At 37.9% G+C, this 24,488-nt stretch overlaps 3 protein-coding genes across 3 annotated transcripts; 2 read left to right on the forward strand and 1 right to left on the reverse strand.

Moving 5' to 3' along the window:
- The first annotated feature begins 17 nt into the window (after positions 1–17).
- Positions 18–10,675, forward strand: LOC134657122 (serine protease gd-like). The gene is made up of 9 exons (XM_063512675.1): positions 18–288; positions 5,704–5,860; positions 6,269–6,433; positions 6,817–7,123; positions 7,656–7,861; positions 8,864–9,025; positions 9,291–9,406; positions 9,898–10,042; positions 10,455–10,675. The coding sequence occupies exons 1-9, from the start codon at positions 76–78 to the stop codon at positions 10,664–10,666; spliced, it is 1,683 nt and encodes a 560-aa protein (XP_063368745.1). The 5' UTR covers positions 18–75; the 3' UTR covers positions 10,667–10,675.
- Positions 10,676–13,263: 2,588 nt separating this feature from the next.
- Positions 13,264–18,411, forward strand: LOC134657313 (N-glycosylase/DNA lyase). Its single transcript, XM_063512887.1, has 6 exons — positions 13,264–13,398; positions 13,472–13,837; positions 14,224–14,335; positions 14,978–15,148; positions 15,652–15,843; positions 18,202–18,411. The coding sequence occupies exons 1-6, from the start codon at positions 13,322–13,324 to the stop codon at positions 18,280–18,282; spliced, it is 999 nt and encodes a 332-aa protein (XP_063368957.1). The 5' UTR covers positions 13,264–13,321; the 3' UTR covers positions 18,283–18,411.
- Positions 18,412–19,265: 854 nt separating this feature from the next.
- Positions 19,266–23,504, reverse strand: LOC134657237 (beta-chimaerin). The gene is made up of 8 exons (XM_063512809.1): positions 23,350–23,504; positions 23,060–23,261; positions 22,544–22,774; positions 21,283–21,506; positions 20,829–21,080; positions 20,405–20,536; positions 19,671–19,776; positions 19,266–19,453 (listed from the first exon to the last, which is right to left on the reverse strand). The coding sequence occupies exons 1-8, from the start codon at positions 23,381–23,383 to the stop codon at positions 19,285–19,287; spliced, it is 1,350 nt and encodes a 449-aa protein (XP_063368879.1). The 5' UTR covers positions 23,384–23,504; the 3' UTR covers positions 19,266–19,284.
- Positions 23,505–24,488: the final 984 nt, after the last annotated feature.

The following is a 24,488-nucleotide window of genomic DNA, read 5'->3' on the forward strand; positions in this document are numbered from 1 at the left end:
GGCGAGCCATGACCACACGCGTGATATTAGTAATTCAAAAATGAGTATCGTTAACGAATAAACGATTCTGTGATAATGTGCCGATTACTTTATAGTGTTTTAGTTGTCTTAACTTATACAAATTACTTGCCAGTAATTAGTCAGTATGTGGACTCCCCGTGCCCAGGGACTTTTGAGTATCAAAGTGACGGAGATGGAGTGTACGGAGTGATACACCTGCAGCCTCATGGACCTGTGTCTACCATACGTGTTGTAGTTAATTTTACGATAGCAGCTAGACTTATTTCGGTGAGTTGCTAAGGCAAATGGGTCAATTTCACCAAACGAGCATTTTTGTCTAATTCCCATGGAATTTTGAAATACCAACATTACACAAAAAAAATTATGCTGATAATTTGATAAAAAATATAATAAACATTAATTTTCTTATGGGGTAAAAAAATTCATAAAACTATAAAAGTTATTTCAATTTAAAATTTTGGTCAGGGCACGGGAATTAGTGTGTCCATGGGAATTAGATTTTACTAGCACGGAAATTAGAACATGGCACAGGAATTGTTTTCTTAGCTTATTTTGGTAGTTAAAACTATTATTTATGTATATTTTAATCTACAATAATATACTTCAACCATACTGAAGCGGCATCGAACATAATATCTTCTTTAATTTTAGTTTCGGACGACAAATCTACGAAAGTATGATACACTAAAAACTACGTATTTGACTAATCGTTTCCTTGATTTTAATGGCAACTAATCTCTCTTTCTTAGTAAAATATACATATTTCAAAACAATACTTTGAGTAGTAGCGTAAACATGTCCGCCTTACATACAAAACTATTCATTAAAAAGTGTCATTATGTATCTGCATGTAGATAGGTACAAGGTGTATGATCTGGTATATGGCCGTATAGGAAATGATACTAAGATATAAATAGGGGCACAGAGAGAAGAAGTTATTGTGTAAGTTAATCTGAAGAAATCGAATATGCTGCCTTCATAAATTCATAACACAAAAAATTGTTTAACCACATATGAGGTAAGGTGGGGTAAGACTATCACCGGGGTAAGACTATCACAGACAGACAGACATGACGGATCCATAAGGGTTCCGTTTTTTGCCATTTGGCTACGGAACCCTAATAAGGTATCTAATAGTATTACGGTTTAATTTATAACAACTAATCTATTAAACGAGCAATTCTTGTATATATTTCGGGGATCTCGGAAACGGCTCTAACGATTTCGATGAAATTTGATCATATATGAGGGTTTTCTGGAGTGAAAAATCGATCTAGGTAGGTGTTATCTCTGGAAAAACGCGCATTTTTGAGTTTTTAGGTAGGTAGGTATATGTTTTCCAAGCAAAGCTCGGTCTCCCAGATATTTAAACTTTATACGGCATACGCTGTCAGCTGTCAAATTTACAAAAACAAAACATTGCAAATGTGATTCATTTTGTTTCATGTAACCTTAGGTACAGGTATTATAATATGTAATAATTCCAGAAATAGTTTTATGTTTATATAATATTTTAATGTTATAATATGATCAATGAATAAGGTAAGGTGGGGTAAGACTAACAGTAGAAGGATTCCATACAAGTGATAGTCTTACCCCGGTGTCGTCTTACCCCACCTTACCTTACGTATTAAAATTGCCCGGGTTATTCGGGTCCATCCTGTATGTACTATAGTACTTATACTAAAAAACTATTCACAGATTTTTGTGCATTCTTTAAGATTTCCTTAAATGTAAAATAGACAGATATACGTCGTATTATTATTACATATAATATATATTCAATGCCAATATATATATGTAATAATAATATGACGTAAACATTGCCAATTAACTTACAGTGCCGGAATAAAAGATTTGTTGACAATATATGTAATACTTTCTAATTCCCGTGCCACTTAATCAGCTGTTTTAGGTAAATTTGCTATGGGAATTAGGGGACGGAAATTAGAATTCGTAATAAAAAAATTCGCCAAAAATTTAAATCGTGTTTGACCAAACTGTTATGTTATCGCTTACATAAAGATACATAAAGGGCTCCTAAATATGACAATTGTCATTGAAAAGCTATGTGGAAAATAAAATTTATAAGGGGCATCGAAATTAGAAAAATATTGTCGCCCACCCGGATTCCGAAATACTTACGCGATTTGCTCGAACACGCCGCGGCTTGACTTACATCCGCTTGCTTTGAGAGACAGCCGAATACTGCCAGTACAGGTGAGGCGGGACACGAGGCGGTTCAAATACAAACGTCGGCTGTCAGAGCCCTTTGAGTTTTGCCGACGAAATTTTACTCGCGCGCTCGGACAAAATTTAAACATCGATCACAAGTTATTTACCACAATGAAGTTAATAGTATATGTGCTCAGTGATAGTAAATATCATCTAGTTTAAGTATTTGACACTAAATTAGTGATACTAATGTAGAATTTTTCGTAGGATTTTTCATTATGCTCAAAAGTAGATTCCGGACAGGGCACGGGAGTAGTAATTTGAGCCTTTAGGTATTTTTATGTGTACTCTAAAAACCAACTAATCAGTGAATTCATATGGAACTCGGTGTGAAAGTGTGACTTCTTTATGTAAAAAAAAATGGTAAGGATTATCTGACGCTAACCCGCGATTTTCATCACGGACAGAAAAAAAATCGTGTTCAGAAATTGACCCAAATACATAATATGTTATAGGTAGTGTCCAAAACCTGTTATTAAAGGTACCTACTCAATAATTCTAGAAGACCCAACCGAATATTTAGTTAATAAATTTTAAACGACATAAGTGAGTTGACTTTGTTTACTATTAACAAAAATAACTAGGTAAGTAATCATAGTCCCTACTTAGTCCCTATAGTTAGTTTTCTTTTAATTCAGAGATAAACTAGACGCAGCTTTATTTTCACATTAAACTATATTATTTAATAATGACTAAGTATACGTAGAACCGGCACAGAGAATCAGTATTTTCGCCATGAGTTGTTGTCGGTCGACAACAAACAACAAACCATGGAAGCGGTGCGTGAATCTCGCGACCTAAACGCGTAAGCGCCATGAATTTCACGACGCTTACAACCTTTTAGTCGCGTGGTTCACGTTGCGATTGCGACAATTTCATTGTTTGGTAGTAATAAATAACTCAATGTATTTTCAAGTAACATGCGACATTTGTTAAAATTATTGTCTACAATTGCCACTTAGGTAATTTCGAAATATCTGGGAGACCGAGCTTTGCTCGGAAAACATAAAAAACCCAAAAATACGTTTTTTCCCAGAGATAAAACCAAGCTAGATCCATTTTTCGCCCCCGAAAACCCCCATATAGCAAATAATCGTTAGAGTCGTTCCCGAGATCCCCGAAATATATATATAAATAAATATACAAGAATTGCTCGTTTAAAGGTATAAGATAAGATAAGATAAAACGTCATCTCGACTAATTAATATTAGTCGAGAGTGGCCGAGACGAACAGAGGTCAAATCAAATTGCTTTGTTATTCAGTCAGAGTTGTTCCAAATGGGTGAATTGCGAAAAAAGCGTACGTAGTTAAGCATAGTTAAGGATCTTTAATAAGTCTTAAGCTAATTGATTCCATTGTGTTACGAAAGTTAACTAAGTAAATTGTATTGAATTGCATTTATTGTACTTAATTCATACACATATAGGTAAGTCTATAGCATACGCTAACACACTTTCATGTATATAATATAACTTAAATAGAAACGGCTTAATTGTCGTGATATATGAGTGGAATCAATTAACTTTATACTAATTACCTATGTATTAAGATCTTGACATGTTTGTTAAAATTGGCAAAACTGAAAGTAGGGCATGCTAGGTAACTTTGAGCATGGTTGGCATGGCTAAAAGCGCCCTGTACCTTGCTCAAAGTCGATGCTCGCAATTTGCGAATTTCGGTTATCGCGGTAGGCCCTCAGTATCGGGAGCGTGTCAACATATAGTGAGGCAAAAGATGACCCACCTCACATGTTAAACCTTAGACTCCATTTTCTAGCGAGCTATCTTCAGAAAATATTAGTAGAAAAAAAATATCATAAAAAGTCATTGTCACGGGGACTTGATTGATACGCATACCAAATTTCATCAAAATCGGTTAACTAGATGTGGCCGAAAAATCGATTGCAAGATTTGATGGTCCATATATACAAAGATATATACGGGGTCAAACTAAATAAAACCGTTTAAGAGGCAACAGGAGTGGTCATTTCTCCATACAAACGTACTCGACTGTTTCCTCCGTGGGTTTTGAAGCTAGAGCAATGATTTTTTTCTACACAGATTAATATTGTCAATATCTGTGTCGGACCGTTTTGCTGTTTTTGATATTTTTGTTCTTAAAGGCGCTAGAGCCCTTCAAAAATGGCCAAAATGGCCTAATTGACTATGCCGCAATTAGAGTCGTGGTATTCAAAACTGAAATCAATTAGTCAATAAAGCAAAACGGTCCGACACAGATAATTTCATAATCATTTAGATTTCCAAATTTGTTAAGTTATGGTTAAGTTTTGGAGGAGGAAACAGTCGAGTACGAAACCTCGATTTTTGAGATTTTTACGCAGGATTTTTGGCCTTGTCCTTATCGCACTAGTTTTAGGAGCCGCTTCCGTTAGCGAGACGAGTATATTTACCTAAAATATTTAAATCTCAGCTCCTGTTTCGTCTTAAAAACAATATCACTTTAATTCCAAAGCTAATCCCTAAATAATTATGACATGATGGAGATTCGCAAGTAATCGCACCAATAGCCGAAAATATATCCCCGTAAGTACGCGACTCTACATTTTAAAGCCGTGATATTTTTTTTACGATTCTTGTCCTCTTCTTGTCCATCCATGAAATATCGGTAAAATACTAATCTAACGTAAAATTAGCAAATTTGCAGGTTATCATTTGTATTAGGGTATTTTCGGTGGAAGTAGTATTATGGAAAATTCCGCGACACATTTGACCAAAAAAGATAAATAACCTGTTTACCAAATCAAAGAACCACATCATTAATAATAACGAACCTGCATCATATTAGTTATTTTATTACGATATCGTACATCTTGTGTTCGGAATGTCATAAAACAGGTATACATGTATATTTTGCTTATGACTATACAGTATACAGTACATACGTATGGTCTGCGTATAGTAGATCAACACTATTGAAAGGGCTCGGTGGATCCGCACAGTAGCAGCGTGTGATTGATGTATTGCACTTCGGCTCGAGATGGCTCGAGGAACTTCGGAGTAAAAATAAACTGTGCTTTATACCTACTTACTGCATTATACAATACGGGACGTTTATTATCATAGTAAATCCACCATTTGTCAGTTCGGACAAAGACAGGTTCCGGCGACGATAATAGTTGTTTAAGTTAAAACCTGTATATGAAGAGACTATGTCTACCTACTTAACCTACTTCATTCTCTTTGGTTCGGATTAACTTAATAGGTAGGTAGTATTAATTAATTGAATTTAATCACGCTATTGCACAACACAAGTAATCGGGATACAGATATTCGGTAAAAAAAGAGATAGCAATATAAAGTATACGGGAATTGACCACGCTAGAACGGCCCGGGTCCGGACCGATGCAACCGACACCTTATTTGCCTTTATTTACTCCAGCGTCATCAGCGTCCTTTTTAGAAAACCATATTTATTGCTTTTTTCAGAATTATCCAGGCCGCCTACAGCCAATTAAAAGCCCAGGGACACAATTCAGTCAAGATTCCCCCATATACTACCGAGTAGATTTCCCCGTCACCAGACCATTGCCGAAGCTGACCTACCTCGTCGTCAACGGCGATGTGTTATGCTACGGTCGTGGAGGTAATGCCAAAATTATTATACACGCAGCTACATTAAAATTATTAAGTAAAGGGCTATGATGACTGTCTCTTTATCATTTGTCACCATGCCTGTCACGTTCTAACAAGTATGTAAGTGCGAAAGTGACGCATGGCATGACAGGTGATAAAAACATGACCATGATACCGCTGCATCAACTGCAACAAATGATAAAGAGACGGCCATCATAGCCCTTTACTTAATAATTTTAATGTAACTGCAGAATTTAATGCAGCTCAAGTCATCTAGCGAACGATCGATTCAAGAAGGCTACTTAAGATTCTACTTAAGCCTAACCTAACTTAACGCACAATACTAGATCGAACTTATACAGACCGTCGAATTTTTAAGCATGCTTGCATTTGGATTAATAGTATAATATTATTCCAGATGTGGCCCGGCCTGATTTATACGTGAGCACAATCAGTCTACAGCACAAGCTGAATCTACGAGGGGGAGGGAATCCGGGCGCTATACAACTTATCTCATCATCACCGGACGCAGACGTCTTCTCAATTAACGTGGATGGTGATCGTACCGGCACTTGGAATGACGGTAAGTATTACTTAACTAAGCATTGGTGCGACAATTACGACATACCCACATAATCACTAATCACATCTCTGTAAGTACCTAAGGGTACCTACCACTAGGTCACTTAGGTTAGGTCACTTATTGACATCCGGTTCGAAGGACCGTGATCAATTGCTAGATTTCTTAGCTTCATCGTCTTCATTTAAAAGCGTTTTACTTTAGGTTGGTACACAGTTGCATTGCAGAGATTCCTTATCCTAAATTAACTTAGGGTAGGGACACGCAGGGTTCAGGACCGAGAGATCGCGTAGTGTAATAAGCTTCTTCATTTCATAATATTAATCGGCGCTAAATATTCCGTTCGGCAATATTAATTTGTTTATTAAAGTGAAATGTCTATCCAGGAAACCAACGTCCACACAAGCAGCCGCAGACTCAACGGCCAGCTCCGCCCCCACCACCAGGAGATGAGTATTATCTATTAGAGTTACCACTCGACACCATCACAACTACTAGAAGACCGACAACTCCACCCCCACCACCAGAAGATGAGTACTATCTATTGGAATTACCACTCCACACCACAACTACTAGAAAACCTACGTCAACAACTCTTCCGCCACCACCACCAGACGGGGACTTATTAGAATTACCACACCACACCACAACTACTAGAAGACCGACATTGACAACCCCTCCTCAAACTATTTAGTAAGTTGAATCAGCTACGCCTGCACTAATTAGTCTTTAGAATATTTTTTTAAAACATTTAAAAGTTTATAATATATACATTTTTAAACATAAAAACTAAACACTATTTAGGCGACAAGACGGCGTGGCTCCGTTGAATTGTCTGGTCTTGTGTCGGATTCGGCAGTTTGCCCCGGAACTTCCGAATCACTACACCCTTCGGCCAGAAGTCAGCGCACTCGATGGTCCCCTGCAGCGGTTGCGGCGGCGGGCGGGATAATGTATCAGGATACTTAATGTGTTTTTATATATTTAGAAGTCTAAAAATTTTTGTATCATTAATTATTTTTTTTGTTATGTTAATTACGCTGAATGGGTCATGTTTTATGGTAAGAGTCGTTTCTAAGGTCAACGATTTGTTTTCAAGATGGCAAAGTTTATTTAAAGAGAGGCTTTGAAAGATGGTGTAGAGTAAATAAAATACTTGCCTACTTAAGTCCGGCCTAATCTGAATAAAATAAAATCAAATTTAAATCCTAATATTCTTTTCCAGTCCACCAACGCCTTCGCGAACCCCCTCCTTCAGCTCTGAGTGCGGCGTGGTCGCGGGAGGCAACGAGCACGTGCCCCTCGTCTTCCACGGCACTGGCTACACGCGAGGGGACTGGCCGTGGCTGGTCGCCATGTATAAGCGAACGGAAGGCAGCCTCACGTTCGCCTGCTCTGGGACGCTGGTGTCCGATCGACATGTTGTGTCTGGTCAGTACGGATATGATGGTCGTTCTTGTCTACGTGACAGCGTGATAAAACGGTGTCCGTCACTTTCTTTCCCACGGTGTTAAACAGTGACAGTTATTTTATCACGTGGATAAAGATGGATAAAGCTATCCATAATAGGCTGGCAGAGTAACATAGATTTATTTTAAACAGGTAGCAAATTATGCGGCCTGATAGTCATCTCAATGTAATACAAGTATGAGCAATTCGGCAACTTTTTGTGGCAGACCAGCTTTCCTACAAAAAGTGGCCGGCGCCCATGTAGATGTAAAAAGTGCTAGAAAATCTACATGTATTGCCGACGTTTGACTCGCTCTTTGGAGAGCTCTATAAACAAACCCCGAAATATTTTGATTGATTAAATTTTCATTTAAGTAGGTGAAGTTATAAACTAAAGGCGAATTTATAGTACAATTGATCCAATGATAAAGGGATCTGATCATAATTAAATAATTGCGATTCCCACTTTCCTCGGTATTCGTTCAGTGTCCCCTTTATTAACTGTATGATGACTAGCCTCTGCGCTTGACTTTGCCTGCATATGACGATAATGATATTAGTGATTGATAAAAATTATCCTATGTAAGACACCTATTATCCTCGGGTCTTAAACTATCTCCATACTAATGTTCATCTAATCTAATTCGGTTCAGCGGTTTAAGCGAAGAGCTAACAGAAGACAGACAGACAGACAGAGTTACTTTCGCATTTATAGAGGAATTCAATATCATCACGGTATTTAAAAACATGTTTGCAAGTTCTATTTGTTATTAAGATTCCGTGTCTTCTCACGTTTTTCCAAGTAGGTATCAGCAGCTAATAATACGTGTGACTCATCACAACATGTATATTATAAATAGTTTATTAAATTGTTTAATCTAGTCTAATAGCTACGTTGTAGTATTCCAAAGTATAATACGCTAGGACAACCACATTTGATTGATTGGAATTTTCTTATGTTGATTGTTTTTTTAATAATTTCAGCTGCCCATTGCGTGCAGCAAAGAAGTACGCTGACCTCAATCAAGGATATCGTAGTCAAAGTCGGCGTGCATAACTTGGAGGACTGGGGTGACGATATCATCGTCACCAGGACTTTGGAATCTGCCACCATCCATGAAGAGTTCAATTCTACGACGTATTCAAGTAAGTTGTACAAGAAATTTTTAGAGTACGCACTGTGCTGGGCCCATAACCTATCAAAGCAAGTATTCCTCGTACAGTGCTCGTACATTAGTAGTGAAAGCTATTAAGGTTGTCGGAATTACAATCGATTAAAATGGCCCGATTTAACAGTTTTCTTTGTTCTATCAAGTGTCATTATACTGGGCAAAGGGCCGTTAACTTTCATTTCCGTAATTTATTTATCAATAACAATGGTTTAAAAATGAATTGTTTTGTTTCTTCACAGATGATATTCTAGTGCTCACTTTTGATAAAAGCGTGGAGTTCAACAACAACATCAGGCCGGCGTGTCTCTGGAATGGGAACAACGATCTCAACAGAATAGTGGGATCTTCAGGAGTGGTATGTTCCTACGGGTCCCTTTGTTTCCCATAAAATTTTAAGTCATAATGTATTGTTTGTCATATTATAATTAGTCATAAAAATGAAACCGTTAATTTTTCAGGATTTTCGTAAGGTTATCCTATAGATAGGCTAGGTTAGGTTAGATTTGTTTTATGGCAATCCTGAAAAGTGACGCGTTTCTGAACCAAATGAATTATGACTAAGGAAAATGCTGGCAAACAATACATTATGACTTAAAACTATTTGGGAAACAATAGAGATCCGTTCATACATATCCTAGTTCCTTGTGTATATTTTAATACTTGCTCCTAATCATTCCTGACCGCTGCTTCATCCGCGACTTCACGTAGGAGTCGTTAAACTATACCTACCCGACTTCCTTGTCTACTCTCATACTTTCAATTCTATTTCCAACATAACTTTCTAGAGGAAACTTCTAATAGAAAGAATATTAAAATAGAACTGTCGTGTCGATTTGTCGTTTATAGGTAGCTGGTTGGGGGGCCAGCGAACTAGGTCCAGGCAGCAAAGGTGAACCCCGCATGGTGCGGATACCCGTCGTCACCACCAGCATGTGTCGGGCCAGCAGGCCTGACTTCCACGTTTTCACGAGCGACCGCACGTTCTGCGGAGGTGGGTTACTAATATTATAAATGCGAAAGTGTGTCTGTCTGTCTGTTACCTCTTCACGCTTAAACCGCTGAACCGATTTAGTTGAAATTTGGTATAGAGTTAGTTTGAGTCCCGGGGAAGGACATAGGGTAGTTTTTATCCCAGAAGTCATCCTTTAAGGGGGTGAAAAGGGGGTGGAAGTTTCTACGAGTATGGGGAATCGATAAAAAACAGATTGGATCAAAAATAAGCTACCCAAATTACAACTCCATGTGGACGAAGTCGCGGGCAAAAGTTAGTACAATTATAAGCCGAAAAAATATATAAGTATTGAAGTCCTTCATGAACCTAGCGGTAATAAATGATTTCTTCGGTTCCAACATGGAGGTTATAGATGTTGTGGGATTTAAAAAACTTTATTCTTGTTATACAGGTGATCGTAATGGCGCTGGTCCTTGTTTAGGGGACTCCGGCGGAGGGTTGTATATTCTGGACGGAGGTCGCTGGCGCCTCCGCGGCGTGGTCTCACTGTCGCTTCGACCAGAAAACGGGGAATCTACATGCAACCTGAACGAATACATTATTTTCACTGATGCAGCGAAGTTTATAGATTGGATTAAAAATATCATAAGTAATAAATTTTGATAGTGATATTAGTGATTTTGAAATTGACTGTTAGCTTAGCTATAATTAGTGCTTAAGAACACTTTTTAGGGTTCCGTAGCCAAATGGCAAAAAACGGAACCCTTATGGATTCGTCATGTCTGTCTGTCCGTCCGTATGTCACAGTCTACTTTTTTCCGAAACTATAAGAACTATACTGTTGAAACTTGGTAAGTAGATGTATTCTGTGAACCGCATTAAGATTTTCACACAAAAATAGAAAAAAAAACAATAAATTTTGAGGGTTCACTGAAACTCAATTTTTTTTTCATCAAACCCATACGTGTGGGGTATCTTTGGATAGGTATTCAAAAATTATATTGAGGTTACTAATATATTTTTTTTCTAAACTGAATAGTTTGCGCGAGAGACACTTCCAAAGTGGTAAAATGTGTGTCCCCCCCTGTAACTTCTAAAATAAGATAATGATAAAACTAAAAAAAATATTATGATGTACATTACCATGCAATCATCCACCGAAAATTGGTTTGAACGAGATCTAGTAAGTAGTTTTTTTTTAATAAGTCATAAATCCCCTAAATACGGAACCCTTCATGGGCGAGTCCGACTCGCACTTGGCCGCTTTTAGGTAATAAAATCATCTTATTTCCCTTACTTGTTTTGTTTTATTTTTGAGTACTAAGTACCTACACGTGCTTCATATTAAAACTTAGAAATCGCGGTCCATGTTCCAGTTCTTTAAGAACAAGAGGCAGCGGAAGGGCAGCAATTTTTTTAGACTAAAATCGCTACTTACATATTAGGTTCTCACTTCACCAGTTCATATATATGACCTGTATATAATTATATTATACTACTCTTTGCCTGTATGTATGGCCTCCAGAAAGCTATGACAACGACGGTGGAGCTGCAATGTGTTAAAGCCATAACAGACTACCGCACCGCGACCTTCGTACAGTTGGTACGCCGCACCCAGAAGTGAGAGCGAGAAAGAGATATGAGGTCGTGGTCCATGTGAATGGCCTTTTAATTAAGTATTGCTAGCCTAAAATAATTTGAACGTAAGCCGTAAGTTTGACAGCCACTAATGTCACTTAGCGATGTGACGAGTCCACTTTTTTTCAATTCGAATCATTCGAATTGATTCGGCCGCTGATTCGAATTCAAAATCGAGTTGACTCGACTCGACGATTCGCGTGGTTCGCGACAAGGTCACAGGCACAGGCGCGGAGCGAGTTGAGACGGCGAGTTACGCGGCAGTTGTTGTAAAAAGAACCTTCAGTGCACGGAATTAAGGTTTATTTTTGAATGGCCATACTAGCAGTGAACTCGAGTTGGGATACTTGGAATGGCGAATCAAGCGGCAGTTGTTGTAAAATGAACCTTCGGGTCACGGAATTAAGGTTTATTTTTGAATGGTCATAGTACCAACTCGAGTTGAGACGGCTAATCGAGCGGCAGTTGTTGTAAAAAGAGCCTTCGGGCTACATTATTAAGGTTTATTTTTGAATGGCCTTAGTAGCAGTGTGATAGCGTTGACTCGGCTCGACGAGTTGTTCGCCGAGTTAGCTAGTGGCACAGATTATATAATAGTTCTTACCAACAGATACTTATCTCTCAAAGAAAACGCAAATACCTACCGTTTTGATACCTACACAAAAATACAATGGACTGACCTTCAGCGCGCCGCTCCCCGCACCGCGCGCACCGGAACAACGCTAGGGTTGCCGACGCGACGCTTAGAAATTTTAATACGTGTGAAGACCGGTGTCTAATTCGATTGATCAATCTATCATTAGAATTTGCCATAAAGTATATAACAGCATAGCGTTAAATAACTACATTTAAGCAAGTTAAGTTGCAATAATTTATAATATTCCGTTTATGCGTTAGGTTAGTGTTTGCGAAATACTCATTTTAAAAGGTCATATGTCCCTGCAGTGACCGCAGAGTTTACGCCGTTTTATAAACCACGCAATGAACCCAGCAAGAATTAGTTTTAATAAAACTTCGTGTAATTTAAAACCAGATATAGATTAATGTTACACAATAAAGAAAAATAATAGAGAACCCATGATTACTTACATGTAATTCATTATAAGATAACCAGAGCATACATGAGTACCTATTTTCCGGTGTAAAATTAAGATCTTACTGTCGATAAAATGATCATTTACCAAGTTAGCTACCTACCTATTTCAAATAGATATCTAACTATAGGTACATTTGTCGTAATAAACACTACATGTTTAATTAAAGTAATTCAATAGTACCTACGTAGCTTGTAACTATCGTAAAAATTGTCAGTGCGGCGCGCGGTAACGTGCGTACGTGAGCGCGTGTGGCAACCAACTGGCTTGCTTTTCTACCGTGAACGGGAACAGAATCGTAGGTATAAATCCGAGCTCGCGCGGAGAGTTCCATAGGCCTGCTAGTGGTCGAGTTGATTCGAATTGCCCATAGTCTTGATTCGAATTAACTCATCTGTAGGCTGATTCGAATTATTCGAATCAGATAACTCGACTCGCCCATCGCTTTGTCACTGACAGTGACATTTGACATAAAATAATCAACATATTTTTACGCGCGGTTTCAGGGCATTCAATTCAATATTCATTGTTTTTAAATGAAATACCTCACTTTACTAAATAGTCATTTAAATAATTACTAAACTAAATGTCTTGGAACCAAGTTAAGTGTAAACATCGAGAGGTTCAATTGATCGGAACTCTCAATGGAGGACAAAGCTTCAGGTAAAAGGATATCAGTTTAAATGAAGTTTAACCTTGTGAAATACTATTTTTTTACTAAATTATCTTGTTGTAGATGGACATATAACCAAGAAAATGATGAATGGATCGGGATTTTCTCGAAAACATTGTGGAAATTGCGTCAAAAAGATGATTGCTTACATTACCAAGTCTTGGGTTCCTTGCTGAATAAATCTACTAAAAATAAAGCAAAACAAGTTAATAACAAAGCGGATGTAAATGAAAGCGGTTTATTTACGAGTTTGATTGATAAGTATTTTCGCTTGGAAGTGGATTTGGGTAGTTATTACAAGAAGTGGTCAGAAAGCGACGAGTTGTTTAAAACGGCCGGGCAGCAGTTCTACGGCATCAGGATGCTGGCGCAGGAGCCTGTGGAGAACCTCTTTTCGTTTATTTGCAGCCAGAATAACCACATATCAAGGTATGTACAATTGCACATGTGATATTTTTTTTTTATTAGTAAGTACTAGTAAAGCACTTTAAGGTACTCTTTATACCTTAAAGTGCTTTAATTTTGGGATTCATTATTAAAATTTTCTGTTATTTTTTAAATCAATGCATTCTACTAAACAACCAAAAACGGGAAAGACAGGGGAAGAGTTAACAATGAAACAGAAAGCTGTAAATAGTTGAAACACTATGCATATCTTCCTGCCATTAATCCATATTTAATTACTTTATCAATGTAATATTATAGTACTTATATATTTTGTTTAATTTTATTATAGACACAATTTTGTGTAGAAAGATAAGTTTTCACACACACGCACATGTTTAATTAACCAGTAGTTGTGTCTATTATTGCAGGATATCAAGCATGGTTGAAAAGTTATGCTCTAACTATGGAGAAGAAATCTGCACCCATGAAGGCACCATATACTATGCTTTCCCTGAAGTTGAAAAGCTGTGTGAGCCAAAGGTAACTTATGCCACCTGTTTAATTCATCAAAATCACTGCTCGCCCTTGGAGTTGGTCAAAAACATATAGTCTTTTCTAAGATACCTGGCATATACGTGAGTAATTGGGACAGTTAACACTGTGACGGGGTAGCATAGGGTCTAGATTAGGGTGTTAGCCGTGATAACTGAAGAATCTACATATTTAGCAGTAAAAATATACATATGCCTTGTCTATGTTGATAGAAATAGAAAAACTTTATTTGGTGTAAACATAAAACTTTACCTATAATACATCTTATTCTAATATATTTTAACACCAAAATGGATGCCACTCAGCATATGCCTAAGATACAACGCCATGGCCGCTGGTTTTCAGGGCAACCAGGGAAAACACAATGAAAATAAAAATAAAATAAAACAAAACCAAGCTAACCCCATTTAGCAGGATTGAGGATCGGAATCAACAAGGCTCTGCTGTATATAGAAATATGTAGTGTTACAGATAAAGTGAGATGGAGTAACTAGGTTTATTTTGCTTAGACAACACAAACACCATGACAATTCCAAAAAGCTTTCTTCTGTGCCCGATATTCAACTTACCCCATCTCACCTTAACTTTTAATACTTCATGACTTAATAATCACTCACCTTTTTATTAAAGGTGGAATCTCAGCTACGGGAGCTTGGGTTTGGCTACAGAGCCAAATTTATCCAGAAGTCGGCTGCACAGATTGTGGAGTGGGGGGGAGAGGAATGGTTCAAGTCCCTCCAGGAGATGAAGTACAAGGATGCCAAGAGCGAGCTTATGAAGCTACATGGAATTGGACCTAAGGTATATGTGAAGTTTATGTTTTAAAGATCAGATTTTTTTTACCTCAGAGGGTGGCTCAACAGCCGGTACAGGTCATACGTAAATAAGGAGTGTATATATGAACAGATAAAAATAGAGAGAAAAGCCACATAAAGGCAGCCCCAAATTAAGACGGGGACCTTGTCTCACGCTCGCTCAATTACATAGATTTGTATTGTGAAGATTATTTTGCTTTCCCAAGCCCTACTAACTATATGAAGCTTCTTAAACCAATGGTATAATAGAGGGATAGTAAAATTAAATAAAACAAAGTTTCCCATCGCCTCTGTCTGTGTGTATGTTTGTTCGTGATAAACTCAAAAACTACAGAACGGATTTTCATGCGGTTTTCACCTATCAATAGAGTGATTATGAGGAAAGTTTATTTATATAATTTGTTAAGGTAACCCGTACGAAGCCGGGGCAGGTCGCTGGTGGTGTATATTGACGGGATCTCAAGGTGCATATATTTTTTATTATTTTAGGTGGCCGACTGCATTTGCCTAATGTCCCTCCACCACCTAGAAGCCCTGCCAGTGGACACGCACGTGTATCAGATCGCGACGCACTACCTGCCGCACCTGCGCGGCCGGAAGTCCGTCACCGACAAGATGTACGCAGAGATCGGCGATCACTTCCGGAAGCTGTATGGAGACTTGGCCGGCTGGGCGCATACTGTGAGTTTTACCTTGCTTTTAACCCGTCGAACGCCTTGTCCCGTATACGTTTCAGACGATTTGAACTTTAATGTACAATTTCAAAGTTATTAATTCAATAGCAAATTTTTGACACAGAGGTTAAGGGGCTCATTTGTTTGGAACTGTCACCTTTTGCGTTTAACTGACAGGCCGATATCTTTCGGCGGACTGGTAACCAGTGGGCCACTTTAGTACTAGATACTGCGCGAAAATTAGTCCCCGTAGTGATTAACTAACCATTTTTTTTTCCTTTTCAACTAAGATTTTTTTATCATATTAATATATGAAAGCTATTCTTGGTCTTGCCATCAAAACATGTCCCTAATGTCTTATAGCGTTATTCATAAACGCACTACAAGCCCTAAATTAGGCACCATTATGTACTTGTAAAAAAGGGATAATGGGAATTAAGGCTTGTAAAGTTTTATAAATATTGTAACGTAGTGTTACATAAACAATATAATTAAGTAAATTAACGATATTAACTTAGCTTTAAAAACTAAAAACTTAGGTAATAATTATAAATATAATATACATTGATAAAATATTGAATGTAATGCATCGCCTTAACGGTATTAGTGCGAGGCGTCGCCTTAACGTCTTGACTGGTTCACAGGACCAGTTTTTTCTGCATAGGAGTTTATAACCAGAGCGCCCGCCGGGTCTCGACATTCCCCCTGCGGAGACGATTGAGGTCGGACGCGCGCTGCGCCCGCACGGACATTATTTCCGTGTCGGGACGCACGCGCCGGTCGCGTCCGACCATATTTAAAGATTGATTTTTGTATTGTCTCACAACTACATATTTAGTTGTCTTTGAGATGTTCTTACATTAAATTAAGTGTGTTCGCGCCCCATATACGGGTAAGTTTTGAAGAATGCATTTTAAAACGTTAACGCTTTTAGCTATAAGACATTTTAGTGGTTAGCGATATCGAATAGTGTGTTAAGCTTACAGTGTTAAATGCTTGTTCGTGTTTAGAGTGCCGCAATGCGAGCTAGGTATTGCATCAGCCTTCTGCCGCGTCATGCTACTTACGGCTACCCTCTTTTAGAATATTGTAATGGAACATTTTCTCTTTTATTGTATTTTATTCTTTCTTCTGTAACTCCGTTCTGATTTTGAGCACCTACACCAACTATATGCGGTTTCCCCTTGCTTTGCTTATTCCCCGGTGCTCATCATCGACGGCAATCAAGTACGGAGGAGCCCAATCTAATGCGGGTCGTTTATCCACAGGGTGCGTTTATTAGACTGAAACTCTTGGTGTCGTGTTGCAAGACCTGCGTCCCCAGTAGCACACGACGGCTCACCCCCATGCGCCCAGGACGAGGTGCCACACCCTACTCGCCGGCCGGCTACCCCCTGTGAAGACGTGAAGCTCGGTTTCCGGGGCCTCCACCACCTTTCGTCAGCGCCGACCACCAGCGCCAGGGCCAGGGGAGTACCAGCGATCCGCGGAAGCGAACCATACGGGCGTAAAGACCTCAGACCTTGAGACTTTTTTAAATAAATTTGTGTGGACTAATGGTGATGTTTCAATTTTCAAAGCCGCCATCTTAGTTACCGTCACAATATAGGTATCGTTTTTATTTACCCGTTCGTTATTATGGAAAACCTTCAGGCGGCCTAACTCAGGTGTCTCAGGTACATTTTAATATGCCCGTATTTTTATATTCTACCGATTTCAAGCGTCGAACAAATGGATCCGCACTGGAAAGTACCCACTTACGAGTACATCGTATATTTAAGCTAAACCAGTGAGCTAAACTAAACTCTTGTCGGTGGAGCAATTTTCAACTTTTGGTTCTTCGAACCGGATCGTATCAAATCAGCAAACAAAGCAAAGGTGTAAGCAGTCTTCGAAATGTTTTTATCATATAAAAGGTAAACCGTTAAAATTTCTGCAATATGTATGTAAGTAGTACTGTACATACCCCCTTACATGTGGTAGGTACTCTGTAACACCGTAGAAACTGCTTGTTTGTAGTACCTAGTAAAAAGTATACAATAATAGTGGTATAAGTAAGGGTACTTAAATATGGAATTTCAGCGTTTCCGTGGGAAACTTCCTTACACAGAACAGGTACAGGAAGACCGAGTCTCCAAAATAATTTTAATTATTGTATGTATGTTAGTTTGAAAGTTATGTATCTGTGGGCCTTACGTGCTTAAAATAAATTACATTTGATATTTTAGTAAGTACTTACTCACCTAGTAAAGAACTGCAATGCAACCTATAAAGATGTACAAGTTCCACGGTGGATAACACCATTGTTTTGATATTTGGTTGAATAAAGGTAAGGACGACTTATTTGTGTTTCATTTTATTGCAGGTACTGTTTTGCGCAGATTTAAAGAAATTTCAGCAAAATGGCGACGATGAGTGTGTCAAACCGAAGAAGAGGAAAAAATGATCTGTGATAATTAATAATATTAACAAATAAAAGTGTTGTAAGATGAATAATACTTTTATTTAATACTTCAGTTCATCAGTACATATTGTGATTACATAAATATAAAAAAGTATAAAAAAATTTAAACTTAAATACATTGGTGTATTATATAGGTATCTTATCTCTATCAGTATTGAATACACATTCGCTCGGGTTAAATGCATTTTCAGGTTACTATTGTGATAACAGCATGGTGAGATCCCAGATGGATTTTAAATTTTAAGACTACCTAAATGTAGACGTACAGATAGCATTTGGGACTTTTTATAGGACATAATATATCTGTTTAAGTAAACATTTGAGGTGTCTTTTGTCACGAGTTGATGTTAAAATAGTATAGCAAGCGTTTTGATTGTTGTATAAAAGGACGACTTTTAATCTTAAAGACATTTGCCTGACAAATTACAAATTTACCTAAGTATAATAAGTCTTTATAAAATTTCTCGTTTTTCAGGATAATATATTATTTGATACACTTATACATAAGTCGGTGTGTAAGTAATAATTATAACCTAAACTTATAACACAACCTGGAATGGTCATAAACGAATATCTTTTTGAAAGACCAATAGTGTAGTATCACAAATTTAAAAAGGAAGATTAGGTAGCTTAATTTCTATGAGATTTGTAACAACATGAATTGCACACTTATTTTGTCCATAATTTCCTTTGGTTCTAATAATCTTTAGACGCTAATTTACTTTTATAATATATATTACCTTATTTCTTAATTAACTAAGTATGCTAAATACATACATAACAAATAAATATAATCATAATAAAGATTTAAAATCAGACAGTAATTATTAAATTAATATACAAATCGACTTGTAAACCAATAATCATAAATTAGTTAAATTAGTCCGCGCGGAAAGTGACCTCATTTTAATATGGTCCTTCGAGCCAGATCAGAAGGTAAGTATCGGATGTTTGAAATGTGTTCGTGTCCGTCAAACCTTACATTCACTGGTTCTGATAATAGATGGCAGGGCAGTAGTCGATGAGGGCCTGTAGAGCGCGGATCTCGAAGGACAGGTCTGTGACGGCTGGGGGTGTAGCTACTAGTGTGGGGGCTAGCACGGTGCTCAGGTTGTGCGACCCCATCTTGTTCACCTCTGACATTTGGGATACTCTGCAGAGATAAATAAGCATTAGAATTAACAATTTTTCAGTAAGAAAAGATTGCGTATAAAAAAGGGTTGGCAACATTATTTTACCACCTCTGGAGTTACAGTCGCTCACTGCGGTGTCCATTTGCCATCAGGAGGGATATATACTTTTTTCTCACCATCATAACAGGTATAAAAATACCAATTTACAAAGAGCAGTGAAGATGTTTCAGATCATACCTGTATAAATGTTGCACCACGTATTGCAGACAGCTGTAGTGAGCTTTCGGTAGAAGTTCCAAACACTCCCGCAGCATGCCCACTTGATCTGACGGAGTCTTCATTTCTGGAAATATAAATAAGTATTTTAGAGAAAAAAATCGAACAGAAAAAGAATCGAATCGACTTAGAAATTAGGTCGGTGACATTGATCACAGAATTGCAACGTTTAAGTGATAGTGGGTTGCAACATAGCTCGTAGAGCCGATGGCCGCTGAGCAGAAAGGTTGATTGCGAATAGGAATTTGCAACCAGATAAGGCTCCAAACTAGGTGGACTGACGATCTGGTTAACATCGCGGAGAACTATTGGATAAAGGCAGCCCACGACTGATGTTAGTAAAGAACCTAAATCTATGGCCAACGTTTTCCTGCCGATATGACGATGATGACATAAGCGAAATATAGCTTTTAACAGGATCACAACCAACATTCAAATAGTTACCAACTTCTGGGACTCGGGTGCCGGCTGTGAGTATACATGATGTACTCAAGCGGATAAGCATGACTCAAACTTGGGATTCGCTTGATTTGGCTTGTCTTAGGATGAACTGGCTTAAGCTGCTCCGTATAAAAGGGTGCACATTACAAGGGTGGTTACTAGAGTATGTGCGGAAAGAGAAGAGTCGTGGAATGTATCGGGCCCCATACATTCCACGACTCTTTTCGCACAGACTATATATAAGGTGTACTTACGTGTGGCTTGCACGAACTTGGGGTGCACGTCGTAGGTGATGAGGGGCACGGGCAGCAGTCGGAGATATAACTTCAAGGTGCCGGCAACAACGTTAATGTTGCTGAATTGACTCAGGTCTGCTGCTTCGCCGTCTGAAAACACAAGAAAAAAGTTATGAATTGTTTTAAATGCTCTGTATTTGAGAAAGATATTGTTTCGTAATGAAGTCGCTTTCGTAATAAATTAATAATTATTAGTGCCTGTGCTGATTCTCATAAAAAGCGAGCTATGACAAAAAGCCGTGGCTACGCTTGAACCCTCATTACCATATTTAATTAAAATTATTTTACCTGTATGTACCTATTGAAAAACTTTTTACCTGTATGTAGCGCAGGATGATTTCTTTGGTTTCTACACTGTATACATTACATACATGTTACTCACCTTTGTCAAAAGCCATCTTCAACGCCTCAATCTCGTCAGCGAACCCGGACACCCTGTATATACCCTCGGAGTCCATGCCCCGGGCTTCTATCTCGCTCACACACTTGCGCACCACGAACGGCAGCGTGCTGGAGTGCGCGTTCAGCAACGTCGTCAAATCTATGCCGAACACGCCGCGGATCTTCTTCAAGTCGGGCACGCAGTGGTTTGGGACGCGTTCAGAGCATTTTGAATGGGCTATGAAACCGCAATCTGGAATTAATTTGTAATTGGCTAGAATCTGTTGTCGCTTAGGGGACTTTTCTCCGTGTGACCATACAATAGTTGCCAAGCATACGCACCAGTTATGTAACCATTAAAAAGTTGAGGTAAAATTACCTTTGGTTAAACATGAGGTTGAAACATTTGTACTGTAACAACAGGAACAGGTAAACAACTAGGAAAGACGTGATACCTTCACATTTGACACCTTGTGCTGTGAATCCCCACAGAAAATTTGCACACAGCTCACACCAATTCAGGCCTTTGAATGTGTGGACCTTAAAGGTGTGGCTTTTAGAGTATTTGTTGAGCAGAGGGTTGTCTTCAAGTGAGGGTGTGAGGTCCAATACAGGCTTCTTGTCTAGTTCTAAGGTGCTTGTGTTGTCTGTAGTTGTTATTGGGAGTTGTCTGCTTGCTCTGAAATTGAAGTAATATAATTAACATTACATAAATATAGGTGGTCAAGCAAATCTTGTCAGTAGAAAAAGGCGCGAAATTCAAATTGTCTATGGGACGATATTCCTTCACGCCTTAAAGCAACACGGAAGGGAGGCGGTATTCGCACTATTTCCCCTCTGCCGAGGTACAAGATCAACTGAACTAGCGCGGGCAATAAAATTAGTTGCACTGGGATTTTAAACTTGACCGAATCCAGTCGCGCGAGTGAACACTGCTACACAAAAATGCCTATTTGCTCGGTTTTTTGTTGTAAAAACAGGTCGAATACATCAAATTTACAAAAAGATGGTGTTACATTTCACATGTAATAATTTTTTTACATATCATACGTTTAATTACATTTAAACACAATTATTATATTTTAGTTTCATGAAATTGTTGGATTTATTGATTTTTCTCGCTCAGTACAAATTGCGGATCGGTCGAGCGACAAATCTAACTTCCTCATCTCTTGACGAAAATGTGTTAGTGTGCGTGTTGTGACACTTGTGACTCGTTCGTACACAAAAACAGATCGAGGTATGCAAGATTTGTCTGTGTAGGGTGTCATTTTCTATGTATTTGTGTCGTCATTACAGATTGGATTTTATACGTGTGTGAGAAGTGCGACTGTGTGCACGTTCCCCCCCCCGCGAAAAATGGCAGAATGATTTGTAAGTTAAGATACCGCTTGGGCCTATCCCTTCCGACGTGTTGTCGTGTTGATCGAAGATTCACGCCTAGAATTTTCAAATTTGCCGCCTTTTTCTACTGACAAGATCTGCTTGACCACCTATATTTCTATTTCTTTAATATATTTATAATCAGAATAACTAGTCTATTATTTCTTCAGTTTCTGTGTAAGCAAAGCTTTCCGAAAATGAAAATGTTGGCTGGTCTTTTAAACTTTAACTTTTACATATGCTTTTGGAAAAAAATCATAACTGACATGATGTTTAGTGACACAAGAAGTAGTGATACATATCAGAATTTGTAAAGCATGTTACTAAACTTACTGCTGCTTTCTTTGCAAAGTGTTTAGTTTCCTTCTGTTCAATGTGACATAAGGGCTCTCTGTATAGCTGGTCCGAGAGTTGATCATCTCCAGGATGTGTCGAGCTTTAAGCTCCATGTGTGTTGTGATGAGTCCATCCGCGACCAGGTCATAGATGCAGTCGTACCGCTTGTCTTTGAGGTAGTGTGTGCCATCGTAATATAGCTTGTAATGATGGATTCTGTCATCAAACCTGCAAAATAGGGACCATCGTTACATTATATATATAGTAGTAGGTAGGTTATAATAATTATATAGTGTCATAAATACTTTCACTTCCAGTTTAGTAATTAATTAAAATTTAAGTAGATTTGATTTGCATTTCTATTGTTCTACCTTTGTAAAACATTATCAACTTATTATAAGTTAATTTTGGTTCAAATAAGTATTACATGGATTTATTCCTAAAAGTTGATTAAGGAGTATTTAAAAATATATCATTTATATTTTTTTAATCAGCTATTGAAAACAAACATACCTCCATGTTAAGGTGTAAAAGTCATTAAAATCGTTTCCTTTTCTAATAAGATATGCACCATTCGGTTCATTTTGTAATCGTAAAGTAGCTTCTTTGTGACCCAGAATGCCATGGTATTCCTTGCCGTAAAACTCGGGCTTATCCGGACAGGTCTCACAAATTATACGGTGCGGCTTCGGGGCTTCTAATTGAATGCGATATACTGCAAAATAAACATTTATCTTATGAGTAATCACCAAGTTATTCAGCACCTTTCACAAAAGAGATCGATACGATCACTATACACTTACGTTCGGGTTTCCAAATGTTTCTGAGATTTTCCATAACGAATACGTATTATTTTATTCTTATTTGAGATTTGTTTCAACGATATCCCTTTTAATATCTCAAGGTATAACGGATATTTATCAAGGAAATAAGTAAAATAGAAAACGTAAACAAAACTACTTTTTGACGTACTGTTCTGACATATTGTTTACGAAGACAGCTATTATTAAAAAAAAAACAAATGGCACGAGTGTGTAGGGGGCTCGAGGTGTAACAGTACTAACACACTATCGCACCGCACCGCGACTTTGGCGCGTCGCACCCATAAGTGAGAGCGAGAAAGAGATATCTGTTTCTTACTCACTTATGTGTGCGGCGCACTAAGGTCGCAGCGCGGTGCGATAGTGTGTTATGACTTTAAATAAGGAGTAATTTTTTTTTCGTGTAGCAACATTCGTTCTGGGTATCCCCCCCCCATTTTGAAATACTTGGTCAAGCAGATCTTGTCAGTAGAAAAAGGCGGCAAATTTGAAAAATGTAGGCGCGAAGGGATATTGAAGGGATTGGAAGGGATTTTTTTACTGACAAGATTTGCTTGACCAGCTATAGTAATTATTATGAAACAAAGTTTTCTTCAGTGATGTTCGATGTTCAGTGATTTAGATGGTGTTTGATGTAGGTTTTGTAGTGTGTGTAGAAATACAATAAATAAAGAAGCGGCATTTGTATTATTTATTTTGTATCAGCATATTTCATTGGTACATTGTTAAAGATTTATCCATTATAGTGTTTGCCATAATTCATCATTAAATATAATATACAACTCTTTATTTTAAATTACGCACACATGAATGCACGATTAATATACATAATTTATATTATTTCGTATAAATAACCATACACGGTACAAGTCGTGATAAAAGATATGGATACAGATTTATAACAATGTATAAACAAGTGAACAACTTTGAACGGTGTTAGAAATAACGCTAGTTAATGATAGAAAATGTTCAAATAGTACAGGTTATACATACATTATATAGATATGTAGCGTAGTGCTTAGCTAAAACATCCGCAGGCGCGCATTATGTACAACAACCGAATTATACATACATAGTTATACATTCACGTGGACTAATCAGTTGCAATACATGTTACATAC

The sequence above is a fragment of the Cydia amplana genome, chromosome 19, assembly GCF_948474715.1.
Source record: "Cydia amplana chromosome 19, ilCydAmpl1.1, whole genome shotgun sequence".
In the NCBI taxonomy this organism is placed as follows: domain Eukaryota; kingdom Metazoa; phylum Arthropoda; class Insecta; order Lepidoptera; family Tortricidae; genus Cydia; species Cydia amplana.

Coding starts and splice junctions, on each gene's coding strand:
- LOC134657122 (XM_063512675.1), top strand. CDS start 76: ATGTGCCGATTACTTTATAGTGTTTTAGTTGTCTTAACTTATACAAAT. Junction 289..5,703: donor TAGCAGCTAGACTTATTTCG/GTGAGTTGCTAA, acceptor TGCTTTTTTCAG/AATTATCCAGGCCGCCTACA. Junction 10,043..10,454: donor CGACCGCACGTTCTGCGGAG/GTGGGTTACTAA, acceptor CTTGTTATACAG/GTGATCGTAATGGCGCTGGT.
- LOC134657313 (XM_063512887.1), top strand. CDS start 13,322: ATGTCTTGGAACCAAGTTAAGTGTAAACATCGAGAGGTTCAATTGATC. Junction 15,149..15,651: donor TACATGGAATTGGACCTAAG/GTATATGTGAAG, acceptor TTATTATTTTAG/GTGGCCGACTGCATTTGCCT. Junction 15,844..18,201: donor TGGCCGGCTGGGCGCATACT/GTGAGTTTTACC, acceptor ATTTTATTGCAG/GTACTGTTTTGCGCAGATTT.
- LOC134657237 (XM_063512809.1), bottom strand. CDS start 23,383: ATGGAAAATCTCAGAAACATTTGGAAACCCGAAC. Junction 23,262..23,349: donor AAACATTTGGAAACCCGAAC/GTAAGTGTATAG, acceptor TTTATTTTGCAG/TATATCGCATTCAATTAGAA. Junction 21,507..22,543: donor ACTTTGCAAAGAAAGCAGCA/GTAAGTTTAGTA, acceptor CTTCAATTTCAG/AGCAAGCAGACAACTCCCAA.